This window comes from Siphateles boraxobius, unplaced genomic scaffold (assembly GCF_051911475.1).
Source record: "Siphateles boraxobius isolate OS27281-9 unplaced genomic scaffold, OSU_SipBor_1 31, whole genome shotgun sequence".
NCBI lineage: Eukaryota > Metazoa > Chordata > Actinopteri > Cypriniformes > Leuciscidae > Siphateles > Siphateles boraxobius.
Window position 1 is genome coordinate 97,524 of NW_027508931.1, and position 16,953 is coordinate 114,476.

The 16,953-nt window shown below is 39.8% G+C and overlaps 1 protein-coding gene across 2 annotated transcripts in view; it reads right to left on the reverse strand.

The window, feature by feature from the left end:
- Window positions 1–16,953, reverse strand: part of mctp2a (multiple C2 domains, transmembrane 2a) — a 60,545-nt gene that overhangs the window by 15,264 nt on the left and 28,328 nt on the right. For both annotated transcript variants that reach the window (XM_077248711.1, XM_077248713.1), the window contains exons 18-19: window positions 2,672–2,791; window positions 872–913 (exon numbers count right to left, since the gene is read on the reverse strand). In XM_077248711.1, coding sequence (XP_077104826.1) covers window positions 872–913; window positions 2,672–2,791 — 162 coding nt within the window. The remainder of the gene's footprint in view (window positions 1–871; window positions 914–2,671; window positions 2,792–16,953) is intronic.

The window sequence follows — 16,953 nt, forward strand, 5'->3', positions numbered from 1 at the left end:
CAGATGAAGCTAGCCTGCGGTCATCATAGCAGAATATATTGAGCACATTATGAATATGAATCCTAGGCCCTAGCCGTACAGCGCAAGGGTCAGCGCTCGGAGGCTTAGAGCTGCGCACTTCCGCACATCCAAGTCAGAAAGCAATAACACATTATCTTCCTGTTAACTCATTCTTCTCTGGAACAGACAGCGTGGCCTAAAATTATTATGAGCCTGACCTGCCTTATTATGAATTTATTCAGCATTCAGATTTTGACCATTATGACGGTTTACCATCCACACGCACCAGACAACAAAACCATACCAGCTTTAATGTTTTTTTTTTAAAGGCAAAAAAAAAATAAGGATGTCTGTACGGTTTCTTTTGTTGTTTTTTGTAATGACTGAATATTTTAAGAATAATTGGATCTAAGCAGATTTGGGAGAATTTGTAATTAGTCTAATGACTCATCTTAAGCATAAAAAATAAAATGCTAAAAGGGGGAGTTCAACTGCAGTCCAGCCCCCCTATTTAGCCATGCCTGCCTCAAAATCCTTACAATGCCTCTATTCCCCAGCGAAAGGCAAACTTCAATTAATGATGCCGTTCTGTGCTTATTTCTGCGTTTCAAAGGACCACAGCAAAGCAACCAAATCCATTTGTTGTATGAGCGAGGATTCCCAGAGGACTGGTGTGAAAGTACTGGAGGGAAAATGTGCTTGCTGAATCGTCTGTCCTCATTTTGAACGTATTTAAGTTGCAGTCCTGAGTTAAACGCATTATTAAAGGTACATCGTACAGACCATCTATGCGGAACCCCAAGGACAGCTCAGAGAGGCTCTATAAAAGTCAGCGGTTAATCAAAAACCACGCATGACACTGGCAAAATACCTTTTCATCTTCGTCCTCGTCCTCGGCCACGGACATGTTCTCCTGTAAAAGAAGAAGAAAGAGACAGAGAGCGGATGAGATTGAGACACACGTGGGCAATGGAGCATTTTCTTAACAAACACCTCGTAATGAAACCTTCGCTTGTATATACACCCCCATTGGGAGAGGCCTTGTTGCCGTAGCAACTGCCTCTCGGGTGACCTCACACAAAAGGAGGAGGTGAATGAGAAGGGCCTTACTCACAAGAGCGATGTCACAACCAAGCAATCTAATTTCTTCACAACAAACACGTACACACACACACTCACACATGCACCTGAAACCAAAAGGAATGCATTTAATCTTGGCCGTTCGGGTGCCTAGACCGCTCTTAAGTCATCCCTGACCCTTTCTGGCTATTGAATGTAACTGTGGCACTCTTTTCCGCTAGGTGCAGGAGCGCACAGCCTGTCCCGAGCCTGAGTTACGGCACTGAGATGGGCTGGTGGTGCACAAAGACCTGATACATTCTGGGTAAAGACTCAAATGCAGTTTACACAACCCACTGGAGATGAAGGTCACTCAAAGTGTAACTGCTACGTTCAAACTCACGACCAAGGGTGATAGGAGCATTCCAGACATCTTAACCTTTGTGAATGTTGAATTTATAGATAACATGGATCTAATTAGGAAAGGCTGACCAATTAATGTCTTTAGAAATGCTGTGAAAAGACTCTAAAAAAGACTGATCTCAGTCTGTTAAGGTGTATAATGTGCTGTAAATGATCTAATGACTCTCTGGAATACTTAATTCTGAGTGGTCAGTTCATAGAGCTCTTTCCTAACGAGCTGATGATCTGAATCAGGTGTGTTAAATGAGGGAGACATACAAACTGTGCAGAGCTGTGGGTCCCCAGGACCAGGATTGAGAACCACTGCCATCATATATAAACTATATATCGGGTTTCTTACATTGCTGTGCTTGTTTCATATCATCCCACAGTCGTATTCTCACACTTTTAGCACAATTTTTATCGTTACATTAGTCTTCAGTCACATGATCCTTCAGAAATCATTCTAAAATGCTGATTTGCTGCTCTAGAAACATTTCCTATTATCATTAATGTTGAAAGAGTTGTGCTGCTTAACATTTTTGTGGAAATGGTGATACATTTATTAATCTGCATTTATTAAATAGAAATCGTTTGTAATATTGTAAATGTCTTCACTGGCACTTTTGATCAATTTAATACATCCTTGTTGAATTAAAGTATTAATTTATCTTGCTTTTTAAAAAAATCTTATCGCAAATGTTTGAATGGTATCATTGTTTCCACAAAAATGTTAAGCAGCAAACACTGTTTTAATAATAATAATGATAATGATAATAATAGTAAATGTTTCTTGAGCAGCAAATGTCTAGAGTAATGATGCTGAAAAATTAAGGTTTGTATTCAAAGGAACAAATTACATTTTCATTTTTTTTTAATAGAAAACAATTATTTGAAATTGTACTCATATTTCACAATATTACTGTTTTTACTGTATTTTTTTAAAATAAATGCAACCTTGGTGAGCATAAAAGTCTTCTTTCAAAAACATAAAAATGTTTAATGTTTCCAAACTTCTGGCAGGTACTGTATATGACATCAGATGTCTGTAGACAGAACGTCTATTAATATTTTTAACCATTCTTCAGTAAATTTGTCAGGTTTAAAACTGATGCTTGTCATTTCTAAATCCTGTGAGTCACCAGCACAGACTCTGACTTATTAAGGACCATTTTCTGTGCAGCTGAGTGGGCGACATCACAGCACTCACCAAGTCCTGACTGGAGCTGGCCATGCCTGGTGTGATGTGGAAGTAGTTCCAGCCAATGAGCAGGAGGAGGAAGAGGGGCAACATGAACAGCTCCCAAAGCCAGACTGTCAACACAAATATCTAAGAGAGAGAGAGAGCGAGAGAGAGAGAGAGATGGTATTAAACAGGATATGAGGATCCCAGACAGCACAGTTGGCAATGCTGCCCACACATACACACACATATGCACATGCACACATACATTCCTCTAATATTACATTGGAAATTAACTTAGAAAATCAAAAGACTTGACACAGAGACTCTAAACCTTGTCATAACAAGAAAACTGTAGTGCAAAGTCCAAGCATCCCTTCCAGCACCTCATAAAGGTGCCCGTGCCAGAATCTGTGTGTCGTGGTATAGGAGATTTTAATATTTCAAAAACCCATTTGCAATTGATTAACACTATGCTGGTGTGTAATTCGGATGCGACAAAACGGAGCATCTGACAGGACCGGGTCCTCCACACTTGCTCTGATGTACTGCATTTCAAATGCTTCCTGACTGCAATGCATTCCTTCCTGACCTAAAGCACTCGTATGCGTTTTACCACTGCGGAGAGAGACTGCGAACACTCCTGGTAGAAATAAGATGAATAATCCTTCAGATTTCCATAAGAGAAATAGGTGCACAACACCCACAGCACTGCGCAGCACGCCGCTAATTGGTCGGCTGAATTTAAAGCCAGCTAGCGGCAACTTAATGAGCCTGAGAAATAATAAGGACGCACAGGGATGACTGTAAAAACAGACATTCTCAGGGAACATTATTATAAAAATGCACTCCGCACATTACAACTCAACCGATCTGTAACATAACATCTACACTTGAGCATTTATGTCAGCAGATTTCATCAATTTACTGCTATAAATAACTGAAACATTTATTCAAAGAAAATTAGGGATGCAAAATATTACTAGGGATGCGTAATATTTATCAGGGACATTTATATTGTATTTGTATTGTAAAAGTTGACATATATCGGCTGATAGTGAGTATTTAATTGTGCACACTCAATTCTGTCTATTTTATATTTCGATTACCTTTGCTGCCACCTTCATAATTTTGAATTATGCCCTAAAAATGTATTTATGTTTTAATGATAAGGAAAACACAATAAGAAATAACATGTAAAAAACTATATAAATTATATTTAATAAAATCACTTTACAATAAGGTCCCATTAGTTAACATTTTCCCTGCCATTGCCAAAATTTTCCGGCAATCCTTGTTTTCACTGTTATACGGTAGGGGCACTATTACACATCTTCTGAAAGAGTACTGGATCTCCAGAAAAAAAACACAGGTAAAAAAGCAGCAGAAACAAGAGATTGAAGCATTGCTTTTGTGCACGTTGCAGTGCTTGACAAACAATGTAAAATGTTGCTTTTTTTATGAAACTTACCCAGATTCAACTGTTGATAAAAAAAGAATGCATGAAGCTAGAATAAATTGTTTTGTTACAAATAGGATAAATTAAAAAGCTGACGTTCTGTTCTTTCTTGTGGTATATTGCATGTTCAGATATTCAAACAACAAAATATTCTGGTGGTGGCCATGCATTTTTGGTGAAAATGATCAAAATTTCTGGTGGTGGCTGGCAGATCAGATTTTGTGCTGGCGGGGAAAAAGTTAACTTTAGTTAATGCATTAACTAGCATAGCCTTGCTCTGTTTGCCACAATAATAAAATATATTTATTATAAATAAAATATAAAATAATAATTGCACTACACCAGGGTATTACCACAATAAACTTCTGGAACAATGCACATCACATCTGTCTAACCTGAATTTAAATGAATACATCTGAATGTCACACACTGCGCAAACGTTGTAGATTTCATTTGAAGGTCACAAGAACGAGCTTGTACCTACACAGAACAACAGGCTTGCATTTCCATAGCATGCTGGAGGCTTGTTAGAGACAATATGTTGGACTTAAGTTAGACGGGGGCCTGCAGGCCTTACTTTAAATCTAGTACAGTACCAGCATGTTCCTGTCATATCAGCCAGTGGCCAGACATCGCGCTCTGGGCAGTCTACCTACTGCCACTCCTATGCTAGGTTCACTTTCACACATGCCTGCACGCACACACAAACACACACACACAAACACAGCCACCAGGGATATGAGAATCATGCTTAATGCACAGAGCACTTGGACAACAACCCCGCAGGCACAACAACAGTGCACACATCTGGGTCTTTCTTTAACAATTTATTACAAATTTAGTCACACTATACTATCGGAGATGGCTGAATCTCTTTAACTCCTTATTCAATCTGTACTAGCGCACAGATTCAAGCTGAAAACCGTATTACAGCTTGTGAAGGTTGAATACGAGCAGCATCCTGCTGTAGTCGCTTCCACTTGTGGGACCCCACGCGGAGGGGCCCGCCTTCATCCTCACCCTCAGATAAACTCGAAGGGCTTATCAACAGGTTGGCTGTCATAAGTGATACCTTCCAAAGTAAGGGAGAAAGTGAGAGAGCCGAGATGGAAAAAAAACCTGGCGACAGCCCAGCAGGAATGTTGAACCTGCTTGCCCTTCCTGCAGAAGCTTCTACATTAACTACTAAAGTCTAATTGCCTGGTCCCTGTCTTCCCATGCGAGTCAACAGTAGGAGACCATTCATTTGCAGCCTGTGAGTCTAAAGAGAGAGAGAATCTGTCACAGGTATTCATAATCGTCCACTAATGCAAATTTCCGCTCAACTGCTCGCAGGCTTGGTGGACAAGATAAAAGCACACAGAAATACAGTCAAATGTATTGTGTCTAAATGTAGCATCTAAATGACTGGATAAACAAAACCTGTCAGAAATGTCTTCATTTCGTCCCCAACAGTGTGAATATGGAAGCATGCTGGATTTACGTGCCTTTTCCCCAGTGCTAATAAAAACAGAACGGTGAACATTTGGAAAAATTCTCTCTGATTTCGGTGTGAAGGCAGTGTCCGATAGCCTTGAGTTAATAAGCAGAGTTAAGCCGGGCTCAGACTACAGGAATTTCGCATTCAGGGCATTGGTTGGTTTCAATGTTCGGCCCAGATTATCTGGTAATGTGAGGCGTTTACAGATCAAATCTTAAACGTCCCGATCTGCTCGCAAATACTTCGGGGTCGCACTGACATAATCAAACACATTTTATATTTAGGATTTTAAATCGAGATGATTATGATTACATCAGTACTTGGCAATCGCCAATAAGAGACAAGTCTACAAGGAGACTGATGGACCTTTTGAAATGGTGACCACGAAACAACAAGCAGCTGTACGAGTCTGGTGGAAATGTGGCAACAACACGACTGCCTTTATAATGTCTCCTCATATAATGTATACAGCAAGTTGCCGTAACACAGTATCCATTTTGCTTACATCTGCTTCGCCGTGAAAGGGGAAGCTTTATTTTTTTTTGAAAGAAGAAAATCTGTGAAGATTCTCCTTATGTGCATGATGCAACCAGATTTCACAATTGGTTAAGATTTACAAACTCCTGTAGTCTGAGCCCGGCTTAAGTGGTTTGTGTTTTATTAGTGCAGTGATTAAAATCTGTCAGGTTTCACCTCGTCCTCGCTTTCCTTTAGAGTCAATTTATATTGAAGAAGAAATCCAGCTGTATACTGGTTTACCTTTAAAACACAGTGATGTTTTACTGCTTAAGTATATTAAGTGCAAACAGAATTGCTCATTTTTCTTACTGTCACATGTATTAGCTACATAGCACTATGTAGGGTGGTAATGGTGCAGTGGATAAGACACATGCCTTTGGTGTGAGAGACCTGGGTTCGAATCCACTTTGTGACACCAATGTGTCCCTGAGCAAGACACTTAACCTCTAGTTGCTCCAGAGGCGTGCGACCTCTGAAATATAGCAATTGTAAGTCGCTTTGGATAAAAGCGTCAGCTAAATGAATAAATGTAAATGTAGCACTACATTTTAGGCGACTTTTACAAAGAACATGACACGTCTGGAATCAAACCTGTGCCTTCCACATGAGGGCCACAAAGAGCATTCACTGCTAGGCCACACGAAAAGAGACATTAACTGCCGTGATTCAATTGAGCTGGAACTACTACGAGCAACTGAAGTCAGGTCTTTTATATTCCTTTAACAGCCATGAATAACACCAGTAACCATAGTGACAGTGACGGAAATAAACATGAAAGATGGCGAGCTTACCGTTTTGAATATCAATCCTGCTAAACACTTTTCTTATTCCACGCCGCTCATGTCAATATTGAAATATTCACCAAGGAACACTCAGGTAAGATGACGTAACATTAGAACAGCCTTCTATCTGTACCGTTTTGACTTCTTTGCTCGCGGTTCACCGATCGGAAAACTACGTTGGCTGACGCTCAAAAACGATCTGACGTTGCCCAACGCTTGGTGTGTCCCGGGCTTTAGTTAACACCTCACAACTGGCTTTTATTTTTTTATTTTTTTTATAAATATATCAAAGGGAGTGTTGCCTTGACCATATGCATATTAGGGCTCATTGAGTGGTTGCAATGTTTTTGGTCTTATTTCCAGAATACAATCGTGAACTTGGGCTTGTTTAGGCTTATTTGGTAAGGAAAGTGAGTTATATTGGGTTTGTTTTGTCATACCCAGTTGCTTGTTTTTCAAGCAAGATCTGGCAACAATGAGCCCAGACTTTGGTTTGAGCCCTGACCACACACAGCAAGTCCAAAACCTACTGTTGACACAGCTCATCTCCGACTCTACAAGTTATTCCGACCCCATCGACAATTTTTTTTGTAAAAAAAATCAAGATACACACGTAACAGACAAGCATGTATACAATGCAAAGAGGCTATTTACATTGCTGTCCAGCATTGTCTCCACTCACACAGAACACATTTCCCAAACTCACTATTGAAATGCAGGTGTGAGCCCTGCAATATTGCAATCATCAGTTTATAACTGTATATACACCATATTTAGCAAAGCTTGTACACACATTCTACTGCCATATGAACCTACATGAATTTAGATTTAAATATGTCAAGCGTCCAAAGAGGGAAAGAGGATTTGGAATGATACTAAGAGTGTGTTGTTGTGGATTGCCGTAGGTGATGGAGATGCCCTCTCTTTAGACACCAACACGGATCACCAGCAGACCGGCCAAACAGGGGGATAAGAACCGCCTGACGGATTTGTTTTAGCGTGCAGCTAATATGATTGCACTAAATGTATTTCTGGGGCCTCTCTAGACGATCCCCTGTTCAGAGGAATTCCTATACCTAATAATAAAGCACTCAGCGATTAAAAGTGTGAATAAAATAAGTCCTGGAGCCGAAGCCCGACTGGCAGCAGAACGCCACCCACGCTCTCCAGGGAGGGGGAGAGGAGAACAAAAGGACAAAGACGCCCTCACTAAGAGTTTATACAATCCTGCAAATTGATTAAACGGCAAAGGGGTGGAGAGAGGCTACCAAATCAGACTACTTACTGACAGACTAAACACAAGTGGTGTGGAGGACTGGGAACAAACACTCCACAGCTACTGCTAAATGTAAACACGCATCACTGTGGGAGTCCAATAACCTCCATCCATCTGAATTTCAAAGTCAGAACATGCAGAATAAAAATACATATATACTTACTGTACTTTACAGTAGGGTGCAACAGTTTGAGTGAACTAAAGAAAATGGGTATATTTTGTCTACTTTATATGATTCAGAATATTTCATTAGTCTAATTTACGTTAAATTGCGAGGATGTGGTTTGTCCACCTTTTGCTTTAATGACAGCAGAACTCAAGCTATCTTTAAAGTCCCAAACATGATGATCATATTCTCTGGCATGTTCTGAGAATGATGCAAAAAGCATCTGACCGCCTGTACAAAGGAGTTCTCATGATCAGTCACATTTTTTAATATTTTGTTTATTTTGTATAGACTGCTGTTCAAATTTTTGGGGTCGGTCGGTCTCTTATTCTCACTGCAGTTTTCTATAATATATTTTAAAATCTAATTTATTCGTGTGATGCAAAGTGGAATTTTCAGCATAATTACTCCAGTCTTCAGTGTCACATGATCCCTCAGAAATTATTATAATATGCTGATTTAGTGCTCAAGAAACATTTATTATTATTTATTATTGTTACAAAGAATAGCATTTATTTTAAATAGAATTTTGTCACTTTTGATCAATGTAATTCATTCTTGTTCAATAAAAAATTCTTATTGACCCTGAATTTTGAATATTTGGATCCCACTGTAAATCAACTACAGTACTTCATATATAGAAAAGGACACAACACTGAGTGGCTAAAACTACCCCGAATTTATAAAGGGAGATTAGTTTCACTAAAAGCATTTTCATAAGAGCAATATAAATTCAGTCAGTGTATTAATGAACACAGAAAGACAAACTGAGCAAGGATCATGTCCAGTAAAGATGGTGTTTGAATCAGAAGCAGTCTTAAGTCCATAAATCATCAAAACTGGACGGCAATGTGGGGAGAATTAGCGAGATAACACCGGACATATTGGGCTCCTGTAAGACGCATATGAAAAATTCAAAACCGTTCTGAGCTATTACACAGCCAAACAAAATAACTAAAGTCTCAGAGGGCTTGACATTATAACAATTAAGATTTAAGGCAAATAAAAAAGATATTAACCAATCTCTTCAATGACCGCTGAACAAATTATTTTGAAGCACTTTACATAGGTAACTACTCGGAGCATTGGATTTGTGCACATTGACTGGGAAATCTATTATGTGTGTGGATCCTCTCAGAGCAAGTGAGCACTAACTAAACCATGAGGGGAAGTTTGAGTCTCTTGTGTCCCTCTCATGCATTTATCTTCCGCAGTAGCGAGACGCAAACAACGGCAGCAGTGCCTTATGAGGGTCAGACGAAGGGCTGCGGACGGATGCCAGATTACATGAACGTATCTGTGCAAATCTAACAAGGCTGACTATTGGCTGCAGGCTTAATGCGTATGCGTGTGTTTGAGAGAGCCGATGAAACCGGGCAACTTTAATGTGAACAGAGGCTCCTTACAGCGTTGCCACACTTTTCCCTCTTTCTCTGGCTTTTTTCCAAGGTGAAATGTAGGGCGATGCGAGAAACATACATCGTTGTCTTGATTAAAACACAGAAAAATGACAACATTTGCACTGAATCAAAGGCCCCAGTGGGCTTACATGTGTCATACATGTTCGCAGTAAGCAATCGATACAAAAAAAAGAGCTTGAGATACATGGAGAAGCTTGTGTCTTGTGTACAGCTACAGGAAATGCACACCAAGACCCGTTGAGCTGTGTTCAGTTTGGAGAGTTTCAGGATTCAAAACTGTGAATGGTGTGACAAAGATCAGGTTTAACTATTTCTACAATAATACAACATCTATATTATTCACCAATATGTCCAGTAAACTGAGTAAATGGTATTGATGGGTCATTCATGAATGATTCATTCATTGTTTCTGTTATGTGTCAAATGAACAAAAGTTTTGGGAGGTGAACTAATCATTTGTGTTCCTCATAATTTATCTTTGGCTGCATTATAATGACTTTCTTATTTGGAACATGTTCAAATATTGCTTTTGTCGACGTGTACGAGGTATTTGGTCATTGAAATTGCTATTTCGTTCATTTTTTTCTGAACAAGATCAAATTTGATTCGATTTATACATATAATATATCTACATTAAATAATCTCTGCTATTCACAAATATAGACACTTGAAAAAAAAAAAAAAAAAAGAAAGTTTTAAAAGCATGTAATTTTTTGACAATATGTGATTCTTTTTTTAAAGTTTTAATCTATTTTTTAAATATATTTGAAATATAATGCGTTTTCATAATATCAACGGATATTTGGTGGCTAATTAATTCAATTAAAACATTGAAACTGTTGGAATGTAAATTAAATGCAATGATGACTGTTTTAATTAAATTATTTCAAAATAATCTTGCTATTTTGGATATCATTAACAATTTATTATAAAACATTAAAAAAATAATTCCGCAATGAAGACAATTACATTCTATTTATAATTCCCAAACTTAGACATACTGAAATAGATTAACTGTAGCATTGCATAAAACTTGCGTTGAAACGTGATCCTACAAGCGCACTGCAGGCTGTGAGTGTATGATACATGTTTGTGATTCTCGGCTCATGTCCTTATCAGTGAAGCGCTGGAGTGGACTGTGCTCGCCCGGAGGGAGCGAGAGAGGGAGATAAAGTCTCTCTGTCACCGGCGGTGTGGAGGCCAGTGCACAGAGCCCTGTGGTGCCTGTCAGCGGCTGGCACAGCGACCTCACCCCGCCGCACTGGCCACCAGTGTTTAATCCATGTTGGGAGCGTTAACATTCAGCGACCTCACGGGTGACAGATCTGCCATGCGAGCCTTCTCCCCTGGGGCAGACGGCACCCCGAGTGTCAGCTCGGCTCATCGGAAGCTCACACACACATACGAGCGCATACGTCACAGCCAGTCGGCCACGGCTGCCCGGGGAGAGTTGTCCTCTGTGACTGTGGAGGTGGCGAGCGTGGTAGTGCTGGTCATTATGACACACAAACGCACACAGACATGTGCATCAGGGTTAAAGACGGAGCATGTTTGCTCGCCGGCAGTAATAGGCAAAAAATAAAATACAAAAATGAGAGCGGAATGCAAGCTGTTTATGCTAAAGCATGTTTATGCACAGATGGAAGGAGAATATAAAAAAAATATGTACAAATTATGCAAAGCAAACAATGAATATGTAAACATGCAAACTGCATGCGCACGTTTAAGTGGAGTGATGATACAAATGTACAGTCGTATGTAAAAAGCACAAGCGGAGTGAAGGGAGGAGCTGTCAGCGGCGCTACTGTCAGTGTGAAGGATAAGAGGGATGCGCGCGGGGTCAAGGCAGACTCGCCGTTGAGCCCCAGGAGCCGAACGAAGACACGGAGCATACACATCTCAATAACAACACTGACACTGTCAAATCTCCAGCCATCACTGCACTGTTAGCGGACGCTCAAATCCAGCTCTTTAATTATTAATCCCTTCCTCCGGAGTTTCAGGAAGAGCCCGTGCACATATATCACTATCAAGGGTTCGCCCTCCTGTCATACTCGCAGCACAAACTCCTTGACAGTTTCTTAAAGCCCATGAGGCACACAGCGGGACCCACACACACACACACACATAAGCGCACATTCATTTCAATGTAGCTGTCCAGGGAAAGTTTCAGAGTGAAGCGAAACAAAGGTAAGGGACAAAGAAAACCCTGACAGACAAAGATCCAACACAAAGACTGGGACTGTCAATCCATTAAAACATTTAAGTGAATAAAGTGCGTGACATGTTCATTAAATAATCAAATTAATTCCATATAAATGATGGCATTTTAAGACAAAAATTATAATTCTGCCATTGTTTACTCGTCCTAATGTTTGTTCCAAACCTCTATGACTTTCTCTTTATGGTGGAACATAGGAAGAGAATTAAGAATTTTTGACCATACAATGGAAGTCAATGGTAACCAGAACGGTTTGGTAGCCAACATTCTTCAAAATATCTTATTTAAATTACACACAAGAAAGAAAGTCATACAGGTTTGGAACAACATAAGGGTGAATAAATGATGAATTTTAATATTACTAATAGATATTAGATAGAATGAATGAGGCATGTATCTTATTGTTGCACGTCATGTGCAAAAGTTCTCTTCAATTTATTGTTTACTGTTGCTGGTCTGAAGCTAGATGTTTACACCCAAGTCACAGAAGCAACTATATATATTGTTTCTTTCATGACTCTGTAAAAGCTTAAAAACCTTAAACCTTTTTATTTTACAATTTCTTCATTTTTTTTTTTTGGGGGGGGGGGGGGGGGGGTTCGGCTCCCTACAATACTGATTGCTACAGAGTTCTGATTGGTCCATCGTGGCATTTTGTGTACAAATATAGGTCATGTACTGATCACCCTGTTTGGGTTTATATTGCTCTAAAGATTGGCAGTAAATTATTGAACCAAGTAAATTATTGTTTAGACATAACCATTTAGCTTTAGAAGACAATATATTGTACAGCTAGGCTGACTTAGTTCACATAGGAAGTGTGGTTGCATTCTATCTGCGCTCATTTTTAATTTTTTGTCTACATATATGCAGACAGGTGGCTTTGGGCAATATATTTTTGCTCCTTTTTAGTGTTCTGCACCATGTTTTTTTTAAAAAGTTGAACTTTAAACACATGTGTTGAGATTCCGTTGGGTGTGACCTTGTGGAAACCTTGCTCAAATTGAAGGGAAAATCCTTGCTGGGGAATTAGAATTAAAAGTATTAATTTGGTTTAAGTGCATACATTTTTTTAACAAAGTAATTAACTGTACTGAATTAACATTAAATTGACAGCCCTAGCACAGACATGAGATGCCATGCAGGAAAACCCCTCAATATCAGGAGATCATTGCGTTTTCCTGAGGACATTACACGAGTTAACTGAAATAACCAATCGGGTCGTGGAAATGCTGATAATCAGTCTAATCCTGGCTGTCCCAGTAAGCCAGTTAATAGCTTAGACCGTGCCCGCCACTTTATAGCGTTCCCTCGGGACCCAGAAACCTGCCTAGACCCCGTCCTGCTATCATCTGGTGCTGGCGATTCTGCTAGACAGAAACAGGAAGAGAGAGAATGAGAGAGAGAGAGAACGCTCCGTCACAGCTGCCAACTGTGTTTACAGCTGCACGGCATCAAACATTCATCAGATGCCATCTTTACAGTCTGTGATGTGAAGCAATCAGCATTTCACAGCCTGTCAAATGATGTCGAAACCGCTTGCTACCTGGCAGTGTCAAAAAGGGAAAGAAAAAATCTTAAACACACTCACACACACAAACACACGTGCAGGTTTTCCTTTCTAGTCCAGACTACTGACAGACAAAGCAAGCTCATGTTAAATTATTAATTCTACTTAAACACTTAAAATACTCTAATGACAGAAAAGCTCCAAATCAGCTTTCAAATGTAAATAATCTCTTTTTTCCTCAGCCTTCGATCCCTTTCATCTGAATCGAAAAGGCTTGAAACTACGGAGTTCAGAAGCAGCAAGTTTGGCCAGTTAAAGCCTGGCTGGGTAATGCTCATTTAGCCTGTGGTGGAAACTTTTTTGAGTCTATTTGCTCTGTGTAATGCGCTGTAAGAAATGACTTTGCTTTATGCTTACCATCCGAACTGTCATCGGCCTGCTCTCGACTAATACCTGATCTCATCGTGGGCCCTGTGTGAGTGTGTGCATGCATGTTTGGACAGTGCTGTAGCTCCATCTACAGGCCACAGTGAGACATGCAGCAGAGAACTCTGTGTGACCCCTCTGCAGTCTCCACTGATGTATGCCACATTCATCTTTCTCAGTAAGTGCAAGCCACATCTAAAAACTGGTATTTTATAAAGATTTTATCTGACACGGCCCTTCTTCTTGGACTTACTGTAGTTGTCGGACTTTATAAGTGCTGTTTCTAGGCTCATTACTGTTGCATAAACAAGCAATAAAAAAATATTCAACTATGTAAGCAGTCTGTCTGGTTAAGAGAGCACGGCTGCATGCTTTTGGGAGATATATTAAGCGCTTTTTCTCAAATGCATATGCAGATGCTCCTAATGAGACTGGAAGTGTTAAAAACAGTGCCTTGGGTAGACATGCATAAAAAATTCAATGGAACACTTACAGTGGGATTTATGCAATAAAAATCAGCATAACCACTAAAACCTCACAAAAGTTTAAAAAAGTAATGTATGTAATACGTGTTATTACTGATACAAATGTATTACGTAAATACATAATATTATGTATTTAAAGTTAAGCTTTTATTTTGAGGTAATATCCTTATAGTGTAATTATACAATTAACATGTACTGACTATACGGTTAAGGTTGGGTTTAGGGTTGCGCTTTACTTTAGGGTACTTGCGCTTACGTTAAGAAAGTACTGGGCAATATAAGGTAACCACATGCGTTATTACCTAGTTATTAACCAGTTATTGTAATTACTATAATAATTGCATAGTATGTACATGGGGTACAGGCACAGTAAAATAAAATGTTTCCAAACGTAATAACTTAAATCATGACATTTATCTTAATCATGATATCAATATCCTATTGTCTGATTTCTTATTGTCATGAGGGTGCAGGAGAGAACCCAAACGCAGACGATATGCGGACACACAGGATTTATTGAGGCACAAAACAGTAAACAAAAACCCACGAGGGGGCAAAACAGAACTGAAGGGCAGTACACCAAGACTAAGACAAGAAAATAAACTAGGACTAGACACTGACTTGAAGACTAGAACAAAAGAAACAAACAGCTACACAAACTCACAATTCTTAATACGGGATTCAGACAAAGTACCCACAAAGAGCTACCCGCATTAGTTGACAATGTACCGACACTGGACAGCAAACACAAGGGGATTAAATAGGGAGAAACTAATGAGGGGAACAGGTGACACAGACTAGGTAATAATGACAAGACGAGGATAACAAGGGGGCGGGGTATCTAACGAGACAACACAAGCACATGGCCCAAACAACAGGCCATGCGCTTGTACACAAAACATGGTTCTGCCATGATCCTGCCACAAGACTAGTAAAATCAAGAACATGATGGAAGAATCATTACACTTATGCGTACTTATTGTAAAGTATCTTGTTTTAAGGTAGAGAGAGTTTAAGGTTTTAGAAATTTTTTCCTGGAAAACAATACAAAAAATACTTAAGTAATTTATTTTTGCAGTGTTTTGCTTGCTGTTGCACACTAGGTGATTTTGAACAATTCAAAGTTATACGCCAAATCACTCGACTAGTGACTTTACAGGTGCACTTATGTTAAACTTAACTTCCCTCCTTCAGAGGTCCAATCAGAGTTTCTTTGCATAACAAAGAATATAGAAAAGTTTTGTGCATTTATATATATATATACACATGCACAAAGCAGAGGATATTCAAACGAAAACACATGCACCCACACACACATATATCCCACTCTCCACAGATGAAAGCTGTGTTTTGCGAGAGGGAGCATGTATATGCGCTCTGCTGTGTGCAGGTCGGGGTGATGACCTCTGGGATTTCCAGCACTGGGGTGGGAGTGTGTTCCGGGAACAGGCGCTGTCTGTGCAACCTACAGACCTGGACAAAGAAACCGCAGCACCACAAATGCATTATAAGTTGCGTAAAGTGAAAAAGCTACAGGACAGAGACTCCACTGACTCTATGAATAATGTATTGTAATGTATTTTAAATATATGTTTGTAAAGTAAATAGTATCCTCTCTCCACTGGCTACTTTGTGTACTACATTCCAAGTATACAGGCCTACATTATAAATTAAACGGCTGACATGACTACGATGACATGGATTGGATGAGAACACGTCGAGGAAAGCACAGTCTCCTCTAATTATGCTCTTCTTAGAGGCAAGCATCTGTCAATGTCTGACTCTGTTACCTTATTACGGCAGCCTATGCATACACACATAGAGCGAGAGAAAGACAGATATGCGTTTGTTAACCCTTGTGGGTTACGTGCTGTTTTATATACACCTTGCAACATGTAAGGTAATTAAACGCTGTGAGAGAGTACAAAAGTGCATGAAACTGGTCTTTAAAGCTATAAAAAAAAAACACATAGTTGAGATTCACCCCTCCGGCCTGTTTCTAAAGCCGAGGCGATTTACACAGGTGCCATATTTTCAATTTTCCTGTCATTTCCATAGCTCAGCATCACCTGCACAGCTTTGAACGCAGTGGTGCGGAAACAGGCCACATGCTATTGGAGAAGAGATGATATTCTTTCTGTTCTCAACCCCACGTGTGCAGACAAAGATAGAGCGGACAACGGGACGTCCCACGCCTCTTCCCAGCCTGACACCCCGTCCCCTCAGGTGGATGGGCGCACACACACCTCCGATGACTTCCCTTCAGGGGGCACTGCTCATTCCAGTAGCGAGGCGCAGCGGCACGGGAGAATGCACATTATATTTGAGCTTCAAGAAAGCCTCGAAAAATAACTGCTTGTGTGTTATAGCATGGATTCAAATGCTACCTACTTCCTACAATAAAACACAGATCTGCTCGCTGGCACATACATCGGAAGGGCTTAAGCATTAAAGTTTAGCATAAAGTGTCGATGTTATACACAAGCGTTCTAAAGTTTGGGGTCAGTATGATTTTTTGTTTTAATGAAGATTAATACTTTTATTCAGCAAGCACACAAACTAAT